Source organism: Dermacentor silvarum, chromosome 4 (assembly GCF_013339745.2).
Source record: "Dermacentor silvarum isolate Dsil-2018 chromosome 4, BIME_Dsil_1.4, whole genome shotgun sequence".
NCBI lineage: Eukaryota > Metazoa > Arthropoda > Arachnida > Ixodida > Ixodidae > Dermacentor > Dermacentor silvarum.
This window is the reverse complement of record NC_051157.2, coordinates 228,318,954-228,342,754: the sequence shown is the minus strand read 5'-3', so window position 1 is coordinate 228,342,754 and position 23,801 is coordinate 228,318,954. Positions and strand designations below refer to the sequence as shown.

At 49.9% G+C, this 23,801-nt stretch overlaps 1 protein-coding gene across 1 annotated transcript in view; it reads right to left on the bottom strand.

Annotated features, from left to right (window-relative positions):
- The window catches only part of LOC119451027 (DNA mismatch repair protein Msh6), a 383,914-nt gene that overhangs the window by 6,172 nt on the left and 353,941 nt on the right, over positions 1–23,801 (bottom strand). Inside the window, exons 29-30 of the mRNA XM_037714459.2 lie at positions 11,572–11,726; positions 4,642–4,776 (exon numbers count right to left, since the gene is read on the bottom strand). Of these exons, the coding sequence (XP_037570387.1) occupies positions 4,642–4,776; positions 11,572–11,726 (290 nt within the window). The remainder of the gene's footprint in view (positions 1–4,641; positions 4,777–11,571; positions 11,727–23,801) is intronic.

Sequence of the window (23,801 nt, the reverse complement as noted above, 5' to 3'; positions counted from 1 at the left end):
GCAAGACGCAGGAGGCCATGTGAGGCACGTCAGTACTCCACGGGCCCCTAGCGGAGAGTCATAAAAAATTTAAAGAAACTGCACATATAAAGTCAATGTCTATTTTCCGGACTTCCTACGGGCTGCGAAAACTTCTGAAAAATAATTTAATGCCTTTTTCACTGCCACCAAGGGCTTAAATCGTCACAGGCACATCCGAAATAGCTCTTGAGGTCTGGCAGTACACTCATTAGGCATAACGGTGCTCATACTGTGGTGCTGTACGGTGCGTGTATAATTAAGGAATAGATACTATGTCGCGTGACAGATGCCCCCTTCCACTTTTGGTATGCTTCACCGCAAGACATCGCGTACGCTCCACGGCGTAATACCGCTGTATTGCGGCGAAGCTGACTCTTGGTATCCAGCATAAAGGAATGCACCGTGCTTTCCGTGCTTCCAAGCTATAGGTGTGGATTACAAAGGCAGAGTCGGCGCCATTACTAAAAGTGGCAAATTAAAAAAATTAAAAATGTGCACCACACAGCAGCCCACTGAACTCAAGACGTTTCCTAGCCGTCTTCTACCAGCCAAAATTGATGAAAACATCTACAACTATTCAAGGCGGCTAGAAAACATTTTGCAAAAACGTCTAGAAGTTATCTGTGCTGATCCTTATCCAGATATAAGTATAAAATAGACATTTCTGTGCTTTGCATTTGCTTTGTACGGTTGTTAGATATCAATGCACAAAGCCTGCACTTAACACGTACATGCACTTCCTTTCCTTCGGTGTGTCATTTTGCCATCCTGAAAAATGCACATTTCCATTAGCCACACATGTGTCAGTGAACTGTATTTACAGTCTATACCACGCTGTAAGAGAAGAACAGGTGCTCCGACGACGCGAGGGCCGGTGGTGAGAAACGCATCTAATGGTGGTGTTTCACGTCTGCACTGCTGCATGGCAGCACAAGTTAGGAGGCTGAAAGAGCGGGAAATTCGGACGTGTAATAGTAACTGTGTGCAAAGCGTGTCAAAAAAAGTTAAAAGAACATTTTTTTTACTGTTTCTGTCTTCCACAATAATCATTAAAATCACCCAGGTGCCAAAACAGACAATAATTACTCCACAGTGACGAAGTGTGTTGATCCTTGGAAGCGGTCGCCGACAAGCTGTGCGGGCAGACGGTAAGCTCTTAGTTAAGCAATGTTTATTTCAAAATTGAGTGATCTATCATCGCTGTTCTTGGTAAGCGCTTAAAAATTCAGACAAACAGTCTGAAGCTCAAGCGAGGGAAGGGAAGTCTGTATCTCGAGCTGCGACGTTGCCTGGTGGAGACGGATTACAGGCAAGGAATGATTCGATGCTAACTGCAACAGCGGGTCTTTCATGTGCAAAGACGGAGTTTCCATGCTCAGTGAAAAGAGCCGACTGCATGGTTTGTAGGATAGTCTCGACCATGGAGACCAAGTCCTGCGACCAGGCGAGTGTACGGGTGCAAGAAGCACTTTGACCCGGCGTACGTCACAAATTCATGGACAGCAGTGCATAATAAATTTCTTCTCGTCAGCACGTCCAGAAGAGCAAATTTGATAAATCTGGCTACGCTCGTGTAAAACTAGGCTACGAGATAGGTCACATGGGTACGTACGTGCCTTCTGCACATTGATCGAAATTTTTTTTTTTTTTTTGGGGGGGGGGGGGGGGGGGGCGGTTACAAGTTGCATTTATCTCTTTTCCGTCTCATATAGCCTCGTTTCCGTCATGAATGTTTATTAACTGTCAGCGCGGCACTGAGAGAAATAATATACAGTATAGACCACTTATAACGTAACCGCTTATAGTGCAGGACCGGATATAGTGCGGTCTTTTCAGACTCCCGTTAATTTTCCCATAGCACTCCATGTATACACGTATCGTTTATAGTGCAGTTGCGGGAAACGAAATACCGGTTACAGTGTGGCTGCCTGGGAGTACGGAAGTCAGCGGAGACGGCAAACGCTCCCCTCAAATGGGCGCCCAAAGGAGTGCTCGAGGAAGAAAGAGACGAAGTGGAGGAGAAGGGCACGTGGTGCAAACGAACAGCCAGTGAGGCTGAAACCAGAATCTTGAGTGCGAGTCTTGAAATATTACGGCTCGCATAGCGAGCGAGGGCCACGAAACTGCCAACACCAGCCAACGAAACTTCAGGGAGCGGGCGGCGCCAGCATGGCACGGCGAGAGGCGCATGCGTAGACCGTGGAATGTGAGGGAGGAGGGCGGCAGGGAATCGGACTTCGCATCGGCAACTCCGCCGCTTCTTCGGTGGCTCCCCTCGCCCTCCCTCGTAGCTCCCTCACTTTCGACTGTCACCGTGCGCGCCCGCCGCCATGCACACACCGCCACTCTAGCCGGCCCGGTGCCAGCTCCTCGAAGTTTCGTTTTCTGCCGTTATCAGGAAGCGGGCGTTTGCCGGCGTGGGCAGCTTCGTTGGCCGACCTGTGACAGCGCCGCTGCTTCCCTCTGAGCCGTAGCCGCAGCGCGCAAGGTCAACACGTGACTAGAAAGTAGAAGAAGCATAAAGGAGAAAGAAGGGTTCACTGCCATTTCCCACGCGTGGCTATGGTAGCGTGGCTGAGACGTCGGCACGTACACGCACGTTCCGGCACAACGCAGAATCGGTAACCTTGCCATTTGAGAGAAAGTGAAATTTCCGCTGCGTTTTTTTTTTTTGTTGTTGTGTTTTGTTTTGTTGCTTTTACTCTATGGCGGTGCCGGAGCAATGCCGGTCGGAGGCGCCCCTGCGGGATTTGGTTCGAATTAACGAGATTCGACTGTAAATTGAATGCAAATGTTCTAGCCGCATTCCTCGACTGTCGCATACGCGTGGCGGCTCGGTGCACATGTTTTGCATATGTGCGGGCCTTGAAAATTGTTGCTTTGGTTATAGTGCGTACGCTTATAGTGCGGATATTGGCGACTCCGGCAACTTACGTTATAAGCAGTCTACACCGTACACTTTTGTTTCGAAAATCCAGCACTGCACATCAGATATTAAAAATCCCATTTTAAGATTTAGTAACATAGAGACAGTGGCTTAAGTTTTGTCATTAAAAACAGTAGCAGGCACTGTAAAAAAACATACTGCAAAGCGCACTCCCAGCCCGGTGGCCAGGGAATGTCTGGCCCCCCCAGTGCCCCAGCCTCCTGTTGCGTGCGCCCCCTAGCGGCGGCCCAACATTAGTGAGACGCGCCGCGCTTCCGTCGGAGCACCTCTTCTTACACCGTGGTCTATACGTATTGCATGCAGAAAAAACATGAAGCGAACGTAAGGAATAGCGCTAGACTTGAGTGTCCAGAGGTATGTGCACATACAAGTCCCAAGACCTTTAACCGCCCTAATTGAGAAAACAGAAAACGTTCAACATTCAAGGGTTTTACGTGCCAAAACCACAATCTAATTATGAAGCACACCGTTGGTGGAATTTTCACCACCTGGGGTTATTAACGCGCACCTCAATTAAAGTTACTGTATATGGTTCCCACAGGAAGCCATATACAGTAACTCTAACTTCAATCTAAGTACCCGAGCTGTGTTGCATTTCGCTCCTATCGAACCTGCGACTTCGAGGTCAGCAGCACGGTGCTACCTGCCGGTTTGACCAACATTTAACCACGCATGACGAGGAATCTGGTAAACCACAGCTGTGGCGCATGGCACAAAACATCTTCTGTGCTTAACAGATCAAAGGCTCCGATGCGATGTAGGTGCATTCACACGTTTACAGATTTTTTACAGCTTTTCCAGAGCTGAAAAAACTGCAGTTATGTCCGCACGCTGCCTAATCTTTTTCAGCTGATGGGAGACATCATGAATATACTGGTGCCTTTCATCACCTAAATCCGGAACTTGCCTTCAGCCCTAGCCAAACAAAAAGCATACCCCCACAAAGCATTAGCTTTCAAATGAAGTACGAATGATTAAAATCTGACAACTGCGTCCAAAGATATTGTGGGCAAAAGTCCACGACATGATAAAAAAGCTGGTTTTGAGATGTTTTGGAAGCAATTGGCCCATGCTAAATTGGGCATTGATCATGTGCTAAATCATGTCATAGGCTATAATATACTTCGCATCTTAGTCTGCAAGCAACCTTTCGGACTTGCCCAGTTTGTATTGATTTAGGAAGTCCAGGAACCTTTTCAGCACAGATGCTTTATGGAGTGGAAGGGCTGTATGTCAACATAGCTCGAGATGTGTCACCAAACTAAATAGTGTCACGAAACGAAACTGCATGCCAAACAGCTCTTGCAGCAACACCCTTTTAATGCGCTTGTAGGCATGATGCAGCTAAACAACACGCGCCTCAACACCGCAGATACCATTGAACCACGCAGGATCCATTCCATCATTGGTAGGACATTAACTAGTACCATCTATTAGCGGCTCCTCAAATTTAGCCATGAGGGTGTGGCCATGGAGATCGCAACAGTGCAAGGGTACAATCTCAAAGGCCACACACGCGGCTGTGCGCGTGATCGTTGGTTAAAAAATTTTTCAAAATATTTTCCGCTCCAAAGTGGGGATGTGTGCCTCACACAAGGATGGGTCTTACGCAAGTAAATACGGCATTCTGTGGCTGGTTTTCTAAAGAATCAAGTCACAACCAAGATTCGTGCCTGCTGTGGAATGCCTGCCAACTTGGCAGCATTGAAGCCGTAGCTCTTGGGGCAGGGGCCTGGCACACACTTGTAGAGGAACACAATGGTTTCCTGCGTGGGGTCCTCTGCATTTTCGTCTTCCACCATGCATGCCTGCACAAATAGGGCAGTGCGACAATGATAGTCTATGATGCCCGTGTGGCTTCAGAAAGAGCGACAACATAGATTCTTAAATTACACGCTTCATGCAGCACCACTTTTTGAGCTTGTGTCTCATGTGCGTGACCGCCCCAGAGACTGTTTCATTTGTTTTGATCGCTAGTGGTATGACGAGCATCAAGTAATTAATGCGATCAGTGTTACTGCTTTACAATTTCATGTTTCAAGACACACCTGCTGAAGCACCTTTGAAGTGCCCCTAGCCAGGTTTAAACAGGCAAAGAGATCACTCAGTGAAAATCACGTCAGAGAAGTATGACACAAAGGTGTGCTGCAAAAATAGCTGAAAAGTCAAGTACTAGAAGTCCTTCTGCTTGAAGCGAACAAAAATCCATGTGAACTCCTATTAAACATGCAGAAAACTGCCTTAGGAAATGAACAAAAGGTGGGGGTTGTTGTATCTCCAGTTCCGATATTGGAGACGGGAGAGCGGCATCCTCGCATCGTTTGTGGCACAGTGCTCCCTGGAACCAGCACACAGCCAAAAGTTTTTACGAAACCTGGTGAGGGACTCTTTATTTTTTTAGTAGTGAATGTCTCTTTTTTGACTGCTGCACCTTAACATGGTCTCTACTTTCCATGGGCTACCACTAGCTAATACAGTAGAACCTCGTTCGATCTGAAGTTACTAAAAAACATGGCAGACTCAACTGCAGCTGCAATTTACGTAACCCATGCAACATGCATTACGGTTACGGTTACGGCCCCACAGAGTGCCTGTGGGGCCCAGGTGGTGGCCAAGATGTTTGTTGTTACTTTTGCAGCTACTGCAAGCTTACGTTTGCGCTCTAACTTAGTGTGGTTCAGCAGCTTCTTTAGGCAGGAACTTCTAATGTGGCCACTCAGCGAGAATCGTTGCGGCATGAGATGCCGACGCAACGCGCTGTTTTGCTATTCCATAGCCACAGTGTTTAAGGACCGTGATGGAAAACCGAAACAAAATCGGGCTGTTGGGGGACATAGGAATACGATGCCGCAAAAGTAAAACAATGTTCACATCGCGCCACCTGTAGCAGGGAATGGCGGAACGCCGGCGCATTTGGGTTATGACCTGTTAAAAGCGTACAGCATACCTTCCAATGGCACTATGCTGCACACGCACTGAAAGAGACAGACGAAGATGCTTTTTGCAATTAGCCAGTTGCAGGAAACTCAAACGAAATCGAGCTGGTGGGTCATGCCGGAATACAATGCCACTAGAACGACACATGACACTCACTTCATGCTGTCTGCAGCAGGCAACGGCTGTGCGTTTGGGTTATCGCTTATTAAAAGCATACAGTGCACTTCCAACGGCATTATGCCACATGCGCTGTGAAAGAGTTAAATGAAGATGCTTATCGCAATAGCACTGGCAGTGATAGCTGTGAATGCAACGTACGAGAAACCACGAGCAGATTTGCTGGTACCGGATGAGAAAACTGAGTGCATGCCGGCATCTTCATGTGACACGAGAGGGTGAGTACAGCGGAAAAGCTGCCGTGATATGCGCCTACTGTTCTCAACTGCGTGTGCCTCGCACCTTTTCTTGTTCACATGGTATCTGGTGGCTGGAAAACGTATCATACGATCACGTTTTTTGGGAACGTATTAACTGGTAAAAAAGAGGCTTAACTTTTTTGTGTTCAAGATTGTGAACGTTGGTGCCGGGAAACCATACTAAATGGGATTTTATCAACGAGGTTCTACTGTAATACTAGGGTAATCGTGTGGTGCTGCTAACATTATCTTCGGACTACAAGGAGCACAAAGAAGTTAATCCCCTTGTGGTTGCGACCTGCGGGTGTCGCCTTGGGCACTAAGCATTGTGCAGTACAATGCCCCACTGAATCCTGGCAGTTAGGAGTTTGCTGGCAAGGGTAGCCCCGACATAAAGTGCCAGTGGCCCTGACGTGTGGCAGGCAGTCCAAACACAGAACCAGAATGGCACCAGAGTTGACTCAGAACGGAAGAGCCCAGACCTGAGTAGAAAGAGATGTGGTGCATGCCGTAGCATGAAAGGTGCAATTTCCTGGGTAGTGCAGCCTAACATATGTGATGAAACTGAAGAAAATCCCTCAAACAACAGGGAAGAAAATACCTCTGATCCTACCTTTGAATATCAGATATAGAATCATACAGTGTGGCTGAAAACTGGAGGATTAGTGAACCTTAGTGCAAACAGGACAACAGAATGACTGGACAGTTGCCTACTTGTGTTGTCCTGTTTGCACTGAGGTTTATAATTGCTGTGCACCAACTAGCTCATCAATGCATTCTAGTGAAGATAAGGAGCCCTCAAAATTGAAAGTCCATTAGCTTACAACGTGCTGAATTTTGAATGTTGCGAACCACTTTTCGCGCCGCAGCAGATGATACTGTCACGAAGATAATTAATACGAACTCGGCGAAAGAGAGCAGCCTTCTTTAATGATGGCTGACACTCAAGAGAACGCGTGCACACCTGCGCCCTTCGTCGTCTTCTCTCTGGCGATCTTGTGCCTGTAGTGGGCAGCTTACTTCGCGTCATTACTCCCCACGTGAAAAGCGACCGTCCCGGTCGCCGGTTGGAGAGGGTAAAGGGCGACAGAGGGCGTGGGAGAGAGTTGATCAGAGGGGCACTTCATCGCGGGCGTAGTACGGCTTCATACGTACTACGTGCACAATCTCGGCTCGTGCTCGCCGTCGGCTCGAGCTCATATTAGTACTCTGAGGGACGACCTTGTAGTTCACGTCGCTGAGTCGCCTGACGATCTTGTACGGGCCAAAGTATCTGCGCAGTAATTTTTCTGACAGCCCCTGATGACGGACGGGTGTCCACACCCAAACATAGTCGCCGGGTTCGTACTGGATGTTCCTTCGGCCACTGCTGTAACGGCGAGCGTCGGCACTCTGCTGGTTGCGGATGCGGTTGCGAGCAAGCTGTCGAGCTTCTTCGGCTTTCTGGATGATGTCTTCAGCGTTGTCACTTCTTGTTGTTCCGTTGTCTACAGGGAGCATGGCGTCAAAAGGTGTTGTTACGCAGCGCCCATAAACCAGTTCAAATGGTGTGAATCGGGTGGTTTCCTGTACAGCAGTATTGTATACGAATGTCACGTATGGTAGAATTTGGTCCCATGACTTGTGCTTTATGTCAACGTACATCGAGATCATATCGGTCATAGTTCTGCTGAGGCGCTCGGTTAGTCCATTAGTTTGTGGGTGATAGGCCGTGGTTTTCAGATGATTGGTGTGGGTCAGCGTGACGATCTCTTGCATTAAGTCAGCAGTAAACGCAGTTCCTCGATCGGTTATTAAGATGGAAGGGGCCCCATGACGTAGTACGATTTTATGGACAAAAAACATCGCGACTTCTGTAGCGGTTCCACAGGGCACAGCTTTGGTTTCTGCGTACCTCGTTAGGTAGTCCGTTGCGACGACTATCCATTTGTTTCCTGTGGACGATGTAGGGAACGGACCGAGGAGGGTCCATTCCCACCTGTTGAAACGGTGCTGGAGGAGGGCCCATGGGTTGCAGAAGACCAGCAGGCTTCAAAGGTGGAACCTTGCGCCGTTGACAATCACGGCAGCTTCTCACGTGGTGCTGAACGGACGAGAATAGTTGTGGCCAGTAATACTTCTGGCGTATGCGCGCTAACGTCCTGGCGAAGCCTAAGTGTCCGGCACACGGGTCGTCATGACACGCCTGCAGTACTTCTTCACGCAGCGAAACTGGGACGACAAGAAGAAACGTTTCTTGGCTGTTTTCGGAGGTCTTTTTGTAGAGCACGTCGTTCCGGAGGCAGTAAGAAGTCAGACCTCGTGACATTGGTCGTGGGACAACGTCGGCTCCCTGAAGGTATCTGATGAGGGGAAGCAATGTACTGTCTGCACGTTGGAGGTCAGCCATCTCGACAGTGTCCACTACACCAAGAAACGGGAAATCTTGCTCTACGTCACAGGGCTTCCAAGGTATAGGTGCACGTGAGAGGCAGTCAGTGTCGCCATGCTTCCGTCCGGATCGATATACCACTGTGACGTCGTACTCCTGAAGGCGGAGGCTCCAACGAGTGAGGCGGCCTGAAGGGTCCCTAAGACTCGCAAGCCAACACAGTGAGTGGTGGTCACTTACTACGCGAAAAGGACGGCCGTAGAGGTAGGGTCGGAACTTGCCGATGACCCAAACGACAGCTAGACACTCCTTTTCAGTCGTGGAATAGTTGACCTCCGCCTTTGTGAGACTGCGGCTCGCGTAGGCTAGTACTCATTCGGCGCCATCTTGCCACTGAACGAGTACAGCACCGAGCCCCACGTTGCTGGCGTCTGTGTGGATTTCTGTGTCAGCCTTGTCGTCGAAATGCGCGAGTACGGGGGCTGTTTGCAGTCGCTTCTGCAATTCTGTAAAGGCTTCCTGTTGTTCTTCCGTTTACTCGAAGGGTACATCTTGGCGTGTTAGTCTCGTTAATGGTTCGGCGATCCTTGAAAATCCTTCGACAAAACAACGGTACTAGGCGCAGAGACCTAAGAATTGCTGAACTGCCTTCTTGTCTGTTTGACGCGGGAACTCAGCGACGGCAGCTAGCTTCTCGGGGTCTGGCCGAACACCGCGGGGGCTGACTACGTGTCCGAGAAACTTTAGCTCCTGAAAGCCAAAATGACATTTCTCAGGCTTGATAGTCAGATTTGCTTTGCTGAATGCGAGGAGTACATTCTTGAGTCGTTCGATATGTTCATCAAACGTTCTGGAAAACACCACAACATCGTCTAAGTAGACTAAGCACGTCTGCCATTTCAGTCCAGAGAGAACAGTGTCCATCATCCGCTGAAATGTGGCAGGTGCGGAACAGAGGCTGAATGGGAGGACTTTGAATTCACATAATCCATCAGGAGTCACAAATGCCGTTTTTTCGCGGTCACGCTCATCTACTTCGATCTGCCAGTACCCAGACTTAAGATCCAATGAGGTAAAAGATTGGGTGTGGCGTAGACGGTCCAGAGCATCATCGATCCGTGGCAGAGGATAAACGTCGCGTTTGGTGACACTATTAAGCCGTCTGTAGTCTACGCAGAAGCGTAGTGTGTTGCCCTTATTTTTAACTAAAACGACGGCTGAATCACGTCATTATCTAACATTTCTTGAACCTGGCGCTTTATCACCTCCCTTTCCGTAGGCGCAACGTGGTAAGGATGTTGACGAACGGGGCGTGCTGACTCGTCCATAGGAATGCGATGCTTCGTAACGGAGGTGCGCCGTACTTTAAACTCGGTAGAGAAACAGCCAGAGAAGTCATTAACAAGGTCCAGTAGCTGCTGTTTCTGTCGTTCTGATAAGCCCGGGTTAATCTGAATGCGATCGCTCAGGTTGGCCTCTTTCGATGAATTAGGGGAAGCAGTTTCTAGCGAGGCGACATCAGTGAAGGCAGCAATTTCATGGAGGAAGGCGACAGCTGTGCCTTGCGGTAAGTGCTGAAGCTGAACGAGGCCCGGTGCAATGCAGATGTTCCGCTCAAGCATTAACAGAATGTTTGCCCCGGCGATGCCCTCATAGCCGTCGAATGCGTCGCACGTTACCAGGGTCAGTAGGCTGCTTCTTGGCGGTACCGTTATGCTGTCTTCGATGATGCGCAAGGCGTTTTCCGTGGGATTCTCGTCGCCAGTGTCGCTTGCTATGGCTTTTGCCGTAGAGAACGTCACGCTCGATATTTCCAGGTTAATTATGGCTCCATTTGCCTGTAGAAAGTCCATGCCGAGTATCAAGTCCCTCGAGCAGCGAGGAAGAATAATGAAGACCCCGACGTACGTAAATCCACGAATATTTACCCGAGCAGTGCATCTGCCCACGGGAATTAATAGATGCCCTCCAGCAGTACGGACATGCGACCCAGTCCACTGCGTAAAAACGTTCTTTAACTTTGACGCAAGCTCTCTGCTCATAATCGAGCTGTCCGCATTAGTGTCAATTAAAGCGGTAACTTCTTCGTCGTCTTGGTAACCAGTATGTCTGACGTTACCACTTGCCTTTGGGCACTGGAGTGTGACTGAACACTGGTGCTTCGTCGTCGTTGTCGTCGTGATGGAGGATATTCGAAGCGCTCGGCGTCAGTGGCCTCACCTCCGGAGGTCGCTGGACTCAGTTTTCCGGGTTTGCAGGGCTGGGTGAACGACGCCTACGAGCGTCTCGATGAAATGAGGGACTTGGCGATCGGTATCGAGCAGGCGATGCAGAACGGGGCTCGTGCCTTCGCTGCTCGAATGAACTGTCGCGACTCGCGATGAAGTTCTCTATCTCCATCAGGCGCTGACCAGGTCGCGGACGAGGTGCACCTGGAGGGTGCACCTGAACAATCGAGCTGCCACACGATCCCCGGCGGAGACGGTGAAGAGGCCCCGGCGCGCTGGTAGGGCCAGACACTGGCTGTTGTCCAGGTCAGCAGACCGATACCGATGCACCGGTTGTTCTCCTGTTGCCAGGGCGGCCATGCCACTCAGCCTTGACGACACAGAGTAGAAGAAAACGGGACGAGTGCCTCCGTTTTTGACACATCATAGACATAGTAGACGACACATAATAGTAAAAGGCGGCACATGGTAATAGAAGATGGGAGTCCCGTCTTCTACTATTATGTGCTGTTTTCTTTAGTGCCATTTCTACAAAGATGAACTCGTACAAACTAGGCCAACACGTCCTCCTCAGGCTTGTGTGTTGGGGATGAGCATACAACATGTGGGCAGTCCAATTTGTAATAAGCAGCTGTTCCTAGGAAACGTTACCATGTGTGCTAGCTGCACAGCCGGGTGGAGCCGGAAGCCCTCCACCAGGTGGTGGTAGTGGGTGGAGAACAGCGTGCAACAGCAGATGGCCGATGCCAGCTCCTGGACCACGGCATGCGCCAAGGCCATGCCATCGTGCGTGGAGGTGCCCCGGCCTAAAATATGCCAGAGCAGAACTGTCAATGCTCTTGCACAGTGGTTGTTTGGCCAGCCACATGTTAATTAACAACACTAGAAACTTCAAGCACAGCTCTGTTATATGAAGGTTCGGCTGTATGAGACTCGTTCGTGTTGAGGGTCAAATAAGGCAGAGTAAAAAAAATTTTTTAAAGTACCAACTTTGGAACAAACGGCAAATAAAAATTAAATTTGAGAAAACAATTTTTGTAAGAATTATAGATGAAAAAGATTAATTTTCTGAGGCTGCAGTAATATTTCTTGTTCAGCGAATATACCGAGGCTCATGTACATGCAACAAATAATTTGAGACAAAGTTACTCTAAATGTATATGGCATGAAAAAGATGTCACGAAGACACATGAAATGCACACCATAAGGACCAGCGTCATGAGGGTCTTTTTTGTGCCAGAGCATTAAGATTAACTGAGCACCAATTGGCCCAAGCATCAATACTACTGCATTTGAGACAATTATGGCTTTGAGGTCTCTTTAAGTCAACATGCCAAGTGCTCTGCGGCCTGTCTTCAGAAAGCACATGAACACGTGGGGGGGGGGGGGGGGGGGAGAAAACTTCTACTCTCACAACAGTATTACTGACCTCATATTATTACCATTGTATCAAAATAAGTACGCAATTGTGACGTTTGCTAATGCTGCAGAAAGATGATGGGTTTGTATGTCTTGAGCAATCACCACCACCTTCTTGCTATGGACGACTCCATTGGAGTGCGTTGCGGAATATGGCTGATCAAAGGGGTTTATTCACTTGGTCGTGGACCCGTTTCATTTGGGCTTTTGCTCAAAAGAATGAAACTTGCGACTCCTACATCTCCTGTCTGAAAAGCTGGGAAACCCAAGAAGTTTCATTTCAATCATGGCACTGGATTCACTGCCATAAAATTCAAACAACTTATGAAGCACAATATTATTCACCAGCTGTTTACTTCCTCACAACATGCTCAATGTAATAGCATGACTGAGCACACCAATCAAATCGTGACGCACCTCCGCTGCAAAATCAACAAAGAAACTCGAAGACCGTGGATGCAACTTCTGTCTGAAGTGGTGGCAGAATACAACAGAACACTACATGAATTATGTAACTGGATGTCAGCCGGCATTCTCAATGTACGGCATCCCGTAGTCTTACCCAAACCTCATTTCCAACCCAACAGGAAGCCTTCAAGAAGCACGAGAAAACGCTGCTTGCAATTCGATTGCTTACTACGGAAACAGTTATCTACAACAAGAAATTTCCGCCAACAGGGCTACAAGTTGGCAATGAAGTCGTGGCACCATGGCATCCTAACCGAGGAGAACTAAGCACCATTATGGAGAGTCCTTATAGTATTTACGTCAACTATGAGAATAACGGCACTGTGCCACACCTCAGCAGACATTGTGCATGCTAGCAGACTGTAAGATATTACTCGCCTCATGCTCTACATATGGGTAGAAAGAGAGGACAATGAAAAAAGATGGTGTTTGCGTTGCCTTCCGGCCTCTTTCTTCACACAGAGAGTGGAACACCGTTGATACGATTCTGCAATACGTTTTTCAGGATAATATGTTTATTTTTTTCCCCTGATAATACAATTTGGTTGGATAATATTGTTACGTAAAACGACACAAGGCAGGACTATTTACACTGTATTTACACTACACAGACACAGTAGCCAAGATGGTGGACAGCCACCAGCACCCGACAGAACCGTCTTCTTTGTCGTCTGCCCCTGGCAGAATGTGTCTCTCGTACCATTACCCCCGGCGGTAAAAGCGCCGTCTCGGCGCACTTCAAACATTGTCGTCAGAAGGAGGGTGGTATGCTTTCAGTCTGCTGACGTGAACTATGTCACTGGGAGCGATCACAGGCGGCAAAGTCGGAGAGACGGGAACAATCTCGTAGGTGACGTCCGTGACCTGGCGGATGATTCGGTAAGGACCCGTGTACTGAGATAACAACTTCTCGGACAGGCCCACACGACGGAATGGACACCACAGAAGAACTAAGGCACCGGGTGAGAAGCGAACGTCGTGATGCCGGCTGTTATAGAAGCGCTTTTGGGTCGCTTGCGAGGCCGACAGCCTAGAGCGGACGATTTGACGCGCATCATCGGCTTGAGCGATGGCATCACGTGCATATTTGCTAGGCGGTGCGGCAGCAGCCAGAAGTAGGGTGTCCATTGGTAACGTCGGTTCACGGCCAAAGAGCATATAAAAGGGTGAATAACCGGCGGTATCGTGACGCGATGAATTGTAGGCGAAGGTTACGTAAGGCAGCGCCAGGTCCCAGTCACGGTGGTCGGAGGAAACATATATTGAGAGCATGTCATGAGGGTGCGATTTAGGCGCTCGGTGAGGCCATTTGTTTGAGGATGGTAGGCGGTGGTCAACTTGTGCTGCGTTGAGGAGGAGCGCAAAAGATTGTCGATTACTCGGGATAAAAATGCACGGCCTCGATCTGTGAGCAAGTGGATAGGGGCGCCATGGTGTAGAATAAAATCGTGGAGCAAAAAATCGGCAACGTCAGTAGCAGTGCTGGTGGGTAGCGCTTGAGTGATTGCATACCTGGTCGCATAATTGATAGCAACGGCGACCCACTTGTTGCCGGATCTTGACTCAGGAAAAGGACCGAGAAGGTCTAAAGCAACACGGAAGAATGGTTCGGTCGGGATGGAGAGTGGTTGAAGTAGACCAGCAGGGGGTGCAGCAGGACGTTTCAGACATTGGCATTTATCGCAGGAGGTTACCGTTGAACACAGATGTTTAGGCACAACGAGAAGCAGCTCAAGGCCATCGGACTGGACGTTACGACGGTAAAGTGTGCCATTCACGAGGACGAACATGCGCAGTGAGGCGTCGTTAGGTGCCAATTCCAGCCGGTCAATGAGTGATCGCAAAGAAGCATCACGGTGTTGTTCGTCACCAATCTGGAGAAACTGAGACATGGACATAATGCAGGGGCTAGGTTCGATTTCCGATCCGTCTGGTTGGTCAACAGGGTAGCGGGACAAGCAGTCCGCGTCCAGATGGAGGCGGCCAGACTTGTAGGTAACTGAGTAAGAGTATTCCTGAAGGTGCAGCGCCCAACGACCAAGTCGTCCAGTAGGGTCCTTCAGTGAGGAAAGCCAACAGAGAGCGTGATGATCTGTGACAACACGAAAAGGGCGGCCATACAAGTAAGGACGGAATTTCGAAACCGCCAAGACAAGGGCAAGACATTCCCGTTCTGTAATCGAGTAATTGCGTTAAGATTTCGAAAGGAGACGACTTGCGTACGCAATAACACGATAAATGCCGCGTTGGTTTTGGGCTAAAACTGCACTGATGCCGTGACCACTAGCGTCTGTGCACACTTCTGTGGGAGCAGCTGGGTCAAAATGGGCAAGAATAGGTGGAGTCGTTAGGGCGGCGATGAGCTCAGAGAAGGCGTTAGCTTGTAGAGGACCCCAGCAAAACGGGACGTCTTGCTTGAGAAGGTCAGTGAGTGGACGTGCGAGTGCCGCAACGTTTTTCATGAAACGGCGAAAGTAGGAGCACAGCCCCACGAAACTACAAACGTCATGGACAAACCGTGGAATGGGGAAATTCGTGACAGTGTGTACCTTCGCTGGGTCTGGTCGGACACCGGAAGCATCAACGAGGTGGCCCAGCACAGTAATTTGACGAAGAGCGAAGTGGCACTTCGAGGAATTGAACTGGAAGCCAGCTCGTCGGAAAATTGCTAGAATTGTGGAAAGCCGCTCAAGGTGTGTTGCGAAAGTGGGAGAGAAAATTATCACGTCGTGTAGGTAACATAAACACGTCGACTATTTAAATCCTTGAAGCAGTCTGTCCATCATTCTCTCAAAGGTGGCTGGTGCGTTGCAGAGACCTAAAGGCATGACCTTGAATTGGTAAAGGCCGTCAGGGGTCACGAAGGCGGTCTTCTCGCGATCCAGGTCGTCTACAGCGATTTGCCAGTAGCCAGATCGAAAGTCCAGGGATGAAAAGTAGGTGGCGCCATGGAGGCAGTCGAGGGCGTCGTCGATACGTGGAAGAGGGCACACGTCCTTCTTGGTGATTTTGTTGAGGTGCCGATAATCAATGCAGAAACGCTAGGAGCCGTCTTTCTTCTTTACTAATATGACGGGGGAGGCCCAAGGACTAGACGATGGTTCAATGATGTCCTTCGCAAGCATTTTCGCCACTTCTTTTTGAATAACATCGCGCTCTGATGCGGACACACGGTAAGGTCGACGGTGAACGGGCAAAGAGTCACCAGTGTTGATTCGGTGGGTGACAATCTTAGTCTGACTCAGGGGTCGATCACGAATGTCGAAAATGTCGATGTATGAGGCCAAAACCCGGCAGAGAGCGTCGGCCTGGTCAGGCGAAAGGTCTGATGCAATCATTTTGCGAAAAATGCTGTCGTCAGAAATTGGTGACCGGGAAACTTCAGCTTCTTCAGGAGCAGTTATGGCGACAACCTTGACGTCATGGTCTGTTATAGCAGTGAGGTGGGCAAGCGACATCTTGTGAAGCAACACTTGGGGGGTCAGACCAAAGTTTAGTAGCGGGAGGAACACACAGTTATCAGCTAATGTGGCGATGGTATGTGGCACAGTAACATTGCGCGTCAGGCGTACTTCAGTAATCGGAGTGACAATATAGTCACCGTCAGGAACGGGTGGGGTCGATGACAAACACACGTACGTGACGGCTCGAGGCGGTAGGCGAACAAAAGCGGTGGGGCTTAAGCGGCTGACGGGCATTTCGCAGGCATCTGATACAAGAGGAAGATCGAGACAGAGTGTTTCAGAAGAACAATCAATTAAGGCCGAGTGTGCCGAAAGAAAGTCAAGGCCAAGGGGGCAGTGAGCAAGGACGGCAAAAAGTAGGACAGTGTGACGACCGGCAATGCTAACACGGGCGGTGCACATTCCGATCACTTGAACAGCACCACCATCGACAACACGTATTGTCTGTGTCGTAGACGGCATCATAATCTTCTTCAGGCGGCGGCGTAAAGGGGCGCTCATAATAGACAAGTGTGCAGCAGTGTCGATGAGAGCGGTCACAGGAACATTGTTGACTTCTAGAAGGTTATGGTGAGTGGGGAGAGTCAGCAGAGGATTTGCAGGGGATGACGGCATTGCAGCTTCACCTCCATATGCTGCACTATCTAGTTTTCCGGCGGCGAGCGTCCAGAGAAGGACGGCGAGGAAAAGCGGTGAGGCTGCGGAGAGCGGGATTGGCGGTGTTGCGGCGACGGGGAGCGGGAGAAGCGGCGAACAGGAGCAGTGGCGTCAGAAGGAAGAGGCTCATGGGAGGATGACGAGTAGTAAGTAGGGGAACCAGCGGCTGAACGTCTAAAAGGAGTAGAGTGCATGGAGGTCTGGCGAGATGCGTAGTTCCAACGGCGACGGCAATAACGAGCAATGTGCCCAGCCTGATGACAGGAGAAGCAGATGGGCTGATCGTCGGGCGTTCTCCATTCCGCAGAGTTGCGGAAGGAGACAGGAGAGGTGTAGGATCTTCGAGCAGGTCCAGAGGAATAAGGCCACGGAGGAAGATTATTTAGGAGTAGAAACTCCCGTCAGCGCGGGCGCTCGCGTGCGACCAGATAACGTCACATTATTATGCGCCGACGGGGGCGCATGCAGTGGCGGCGCCTTGCGGCACGTCATGCAAGCAGCCCGGCGGATCGGTGGTGCCGCTCGGGCGCGTTCTCTTCGGCGGCGCCCGTGTCTCCCGCGCTCAAAGTAGACGACACAGGCGTTCGGCGTTCGCTTCAGCGTGCACGCCGTAGCGTTGTTTTTGTGGGCCTTTAAGTCAAACAGTAACTGTTCTTGTCGGTGTCTGTTCGACGGCCGTAATACTAACAGCGCTGATACGTGCAGTGTACCCTTGTTCGGAAATTGCTAGCCTAAGATGGGATGCAGGTGGGATGCGTGAGTGCCCTCAGTAGAAGTTGTGAGGCGCGCGGCCGAACGGGAGCAACGCGCGCGGCCGCGAACGAGAGAAACACATGTGACCGGTTGCCTTGGCAACCAAGACCGCGGTAATTTCTTTCTCAGCCGCCAGCATGATAGTGGCTCCGCGGGCTTGTGACATTATCTGGTCACCGCAACTGGCGGAGTTTCCACTCCTAAAGGTTTCTTGCTCCGTGAATAAGGCTGAGCGTCAGGACGAGTCAGTGGGCACGCCGATGGAAGGCTGAGATTGGCAAACTCCTGCCTTACTACAGCTTGAATGAGGGACACTGATGGCTGCGTTGGGTCACTGGCGTGGGATGTAAACACGGGTGGTGGAATAGGTGCAGGACAGGCAGCTTCAATCTTGCGACGAACAATACGCGTAACGTGGTCACAGGTGGGCGGCAGGCGAACGGCATCACACAATGAATTTGCAGCCGTATTGGGCAGCCGGGTGAACCTCTGGGTTATACGGCGGGCTCTTGGCATGTTCAAAGTGCCGACACTCTTTCATGATTGCGTCGACGGTATCAACGTTGGTATACACGAGCAGGTTAAAGGCATCGTCGGCGATACCTTTGAGCACATGCGAAACCCTCTCGGACTCGGGCATGTGCTCGTCAACCTGGCGGCAAAGAGCGATAACGTCCTGGATGTAAGAGACGTATGACTCGGAGGATGTCTGCGCACGAGTCGCAAGTTCATTTCGCGCAGCATGCTGCCGGCCAGTGCTGTCACCGAAAAGGTTGCGTATCTTCTCTTTGAAAGAGTCCCAGCTTGTAATGTCCGCCTCGTGCATCTCGAACCACAACCGTGGTGGGCCATCGAGATAAAAAAGCAAGTTGGCGAGCATAAGGGTCGGGTCCCACCTGTAGCTGGCGCTGATCCGTTCATAAAGGTTGAGCCCTTTGTTGACGTCAACCCCATCCTGGCCGGAAAATACGCCAGGATCATGAGCAGGAGGCAGAACGATGTAGGTGGGAGCCACGGCAGGGGCAGCGGGTGAAGACGTTGAGCCTGCACCGACTGACATGGTCGGAAGCGTGATGAGGCGGCCGTTGTGGAGCTCCGTGATCGAAACAGGGAACTAGCCAGCACGTCCACCAAAAAGATGTTACGTAAAACGACACAAGGCGGGACTATTTACACTGTATTTACACTACACAGACACAGTAGCCAAGATGGTGGACAGCCACCAGCACCCGACAGAACCGTCTTCTTTGTCATCTGCCCCTGGCAGAATGTGTCTCTCGTAGCAATATTTTGGACGATGCGCTTTATTTTCCGGTTCCTGCGAAGATCGTATCAACGAGATTCCACTGTATATACATATTTTTTCCCTGATACTATTACCTGTTATGCTCTCGATCGAGAGCAGCAGCATTGTAAACAAAAATAGCATATATAAATAAACATAAAAAAAAAGGCGAAAGCTTGCTCTAGGTCACGCAAAGCTCAAGACACAACGAAGCTGGCCGTCTTGTGTCTCTTGGTTGAGTATAGACCCCTTATAACATAACCGCTTATAGTGCAGGACCGGATATAGTGCGGTCTTCAGACTCCCGTTAATTTTCCCATAGCAGTCCATGTATACACGTATCGCTTATAGTGCAGTTGCGGGAAACGAAATACCAGTTACAGTGCGGCTGCCTGGGAGTACGGAAGTCAGCGGAGACGGCGAATGCTTCCCTCAAACAGACGCCCCAAGGAGTGCTCGAGGAAGAAAGAGAGACGAAGTGGAGGAGAAGGGCACGTGGTGCGAAGGAACAGCCAGTGAGACTGAAACCAGAATCCTGAGTCCAAGTCGTTAAATATCACGGCGCGCATAGCGAGCGAAGGCCACGAAACTGCCAACGCCATCCAATGCTCACTTCACGATAACGGCAGTAAACGAAACTTCAGGGAGCGGGCGGCGCTGGCACAGCACGGCGAAGGGCGCACGCGGAGACCGTGGAAGGTGAGGGAGGAGGGCGGCAGGGAAGCAGATTTCACCTCGGCAACTCTGCCGCTTCGGTGGCTCCCCTCGCCCTCCCTCGTAGCTCCCTCACTTTCGACTGTCACCGTGCGCAACCGCCGCCGTGCAGGTGTCGCCGCTCCAGCTGGCCCGGCGCCAGCTCCCCGAAGTTTCGTTTTCTGCCGTTATCGAGAAGCGGGCATTTGCCGGCGTGGGCAGTTTTGTTGGCCGGCCTGGGACAGCGCTGCTGCTTCCCTCTGCACCGCAGCCGCAGCGTGCAAGGTCAACATGTGACTAGAAAGTAGAGGAAGCATAAAGGAGAAAGAAGGGTTCACACACCTGGCCACCGTAGCGTGGCTGAGACAGCACGTACACGCATGTTCTGGCGCAACGCAGAATCGGCGACTTTGGCATTTGAGAGAGGGTGAAATTTCCGCTGCGTTTTTTTCTTTTTTTTGTTTCGTTCGCGCGCGACATTGAGGGGTCTCCCCTAAGCTTTTACTCTATGGCGGTGCCAGAGCAATGTCGGTCGGAGGTGCCGCCGCGTGATTTGGTTCGAATTAACGAGATTCGACTGTAAATTGAATGCAAACGTTCTAGCCGCATTCCTCGACTGTCGCATACGCGTGGCGGCTCGGTGCACATGTTTTGCATATGTGCGGGCCTTGAAAATTGTTGCTTTGGTTATAGTGCGGTACCGCTTATAGTGCAGATATTCGCGACTCCCGCGACTTACGTTATAAGCGGTCTACACTGTAGCTAGGTTGAACTTGGCTATGTTGAGGTTTAAACTTGGTTGTAGCTAGGCCTATACTTGTGTACGTCACCTGTGCTAGTACTGGAAAGGCTGCGGTAGTACAGGAAAGGTGCACCGCGCCATCACGTCACCGCCGCGCTATTGCTGCCGCCACAGCTGGTGTGACTGTTTCCAGTACTAGCACAGATGACGTACACGAGTATAGGCCTAGCTACAACCAAGTTTAAACCTCGACATTAGCCCTGAGAACGACCTACAGGGGCACTGCGAGCGCCGCTCGCGAAGTCAGGGCTCGAACTCGTGCCTGCCGTCTGCTGCCGTCTGCGCTGTCGGGGCGCCTTCTGCAGTGGTTCCGTTTGTTCGCTGTTGTTCCCTGTGCTTGTATGCTTATGACGGTCATCTCAAATACATTTTACGTCTTCATGCGCGCAAACTTATTCAAAGAGCTCATATCCTAGACGACAATTTATTTGTCAACGGCTATTTCTCAAGGGCAACGCTGCAGTGCCAGTCGAAGGAGCTCAGACAAGCCCATTGCGTGTTTTTCATGCGCGGATATCAACTTTGCAGTTTGAGGGACTAATAAAGCATATATAGCACATGACTTATAAAAGCATAAATGCATAAACACAGCACATAATAATCCAGTTAGGATACCATACCTGCAGTGGTGCAACGAGCATGTCAATATGTCTGCTACTTATGACTGCTACGTTTATCTTGATTTTAACCCATTAAAACGTGTTTGCTTATGACGAGTAGCTCCCCCATGGTGTTCCGCCCAAGTAGAAGAGGACATTAGCTAGCAATATGGTAGGGTCCCAGTGGTTGTTGCGGCTAACAAGCTCATACATGCGGAGCCAGTCATCAACGTCGACATTATCTTGGCCGGAGAATATGCCAGGATCGCGGGGAGTGGCCACCGTGACGTACGTTGTGGTTGGAGGTGCAGTAGCAGCAGCAGACGAGGTGTCACCGGGAGCCATGGCGGAAAGCTGGACGGTGCGGCCGCTGCGGAGCTCCGTGGCGAGGACGGGGAACGGCACGCTCCACCAAAATGTTACGCGAACGAAGGATTAAGTACAGGAGACTATTTACAAGTATATTTACAAATGATAGCTGCAGCGCTGGCCAGATCAGCCGATAGCTCGAGAGCCCACAGCAGTTCGTCTTCTGCGTCTAGGCGCCCGCGCGCCTCGTTCAAACAACCAAATACCACACGCGTGTAGCAATATCTAATTTTTCATTTCTTCACAGAAACGCTCGGCAGTAATACGAGGACCTGACAGTGCAGTTTAGATTCAGCTAGCACCACTTGTTCCTTTAATTGCTTCTCAAAATTAGGCTGTTCTTCACCGGTTAATTTCAAGTGGCAGTAATTTGAAGTAAAGCTAATTGAGGGTTACAGCTATTTGCAGAATATGAAAAAGAATGTACCAATATTTACTGACTGTTCCGTGCTACATGTTCAACTCACTTGTGCAATTTACTGCTGCTTGTTTCTTGAGGAACAGACATCACGAATCTTGTTTGGCGAACTGACACAGGATGCTCGGCCCAAATATTTAGTGAAATATGCCTTTTGGACTGTATGGCTGTAGCTAGAAAGAAGCCGAAGCATCATTCATTAGCAGTATAAGGCTTATTGAAGATATCATTATTCCCCTGTGGAGGCCAAAAATCAAGTGAATTCATTTGAGGCTTGTGGTATCTATCTTCTCTACGAGGCGGGTATGTGAGGTTCTCTTTTATGTACTCACAAAGCGAATAGTTCTCAGTTTGTGTAGTTAGACAACGCAAGATCGAGACATGGTGAGGCAGAAGGCGTTTGAATTTCCTTGTTCAGCGCAGCCTAAGCTGCGCTGTATAGCCTCGAGTATACCTTAGCCATTGCAATTGGCGCTTAAAGACTGCTTCATGGTTTCAATTCGAAGTTGTAGTGAACTGATGGGTTTAGCGAATAATGCGTGCCTCGCTATAACCACAGTCGGTAGATTTAGTTGCGTAATGGCTGTGTCATGATGTCGATAAAGGCAACTAAGGGTTACTATGAAACATTTTCTCGCGTGCAATTGATAGGCTCTCGATCTTAACCACGAAACTACTCTTTCAGGTGATTGCTGTTATGGTATTCGTGAAGTATATACATACTATACGTGACGCGCTGTCGTGTTAACAGCCATGAGCAATGCGTTTTCTGGGTGCCTGTTTCAGAGAACGGTGAAAGTATTAGCAAACATTTTCATGCAAAATGCGCACCTAACTCTTCCTTTTACGCATTAATAACATAGCTATATTTGACTAAAACAACTCACCATACTAATAAGAATCATCATAAAAGATTCGCTGTGCAGTTTCCTTCTAACACGTATTTATAATACAGTATAGATCACTTATAACGTAACCGTTTATATGGCAGAACTGGCTACAATGCGGCCTTTTCCGACTCCCGTTTACCCTCCCACAGAACACCATGTATACGCATACCGCTTACAGTGCAGCCGCGTGAGACGAAATACCGGTTATAATGCAGCTTCCGCGGGAAAATCTCGCCGACGAGGGCGGCAGCGAGCACACTTCTCAACAAGGTGCGTGCTCCCGGCCGGCGTATGCATTATTCAATGCAATTAAACTCTCGTTAACTCGGACTTATTCGGCCACACATCGGTTAATTCGGACTACTTTCGGAGCTCAGTGAGTGAGGAGCGCCGCAAATGTGCGACGCACAAGAGCAAGAAAGGCGCTAGCGTCCAACTGAAACGAAGCGGCGGAGTCTGCATCGCCACAGCCATCAGTTGAAATCGTACGTGAATGACAGCAACGCCGGAATGCTTCGAGCCTATTTGTGTCTTTAAAGCCTGTATTCTTGTGTGTACCGCAGCGCATAACACCGTGTTGGCCACGGGCTTTCGTAAATGCGTAGTCGTCATCCATGATCGCGTTGATAGCAGCCGCGGTTTTCTCCGCAGCGGTTGCGGCGAACAGTAGTTTCGTTTTTACTTGGTACGCGTGTTGGCCGCGTGCCTAAAGAACTGCGTAGTCGCCATCGATGATCGCATAGATAGCGACCGCGGTTTCCACTGCAGGTGTTGCAGACAATGGTAGTTAATTCGTCCAGACTCGGTGCGTGCGCCGGGCGCGTGCCTTAAGCACCGAAAGTCGCCGTTCATAATCGCGTCAATAGCAGACACGGTATTTTCCGCAGCGGTTGTGGCAAACAGTTGTTTCGTTTTGACTCGGTGCAAAGCTGTCGAGCTTGAAGAGCACCGGTTACATCGCGATGTGCGCGCGATAGTACAAGCGTGTCTACATTCTTGGTCTAAATGTTTTGCATATGTGCAGGGCTTGAAAATTGTTGTTTTGGTTATAGTGCGGTACTGCT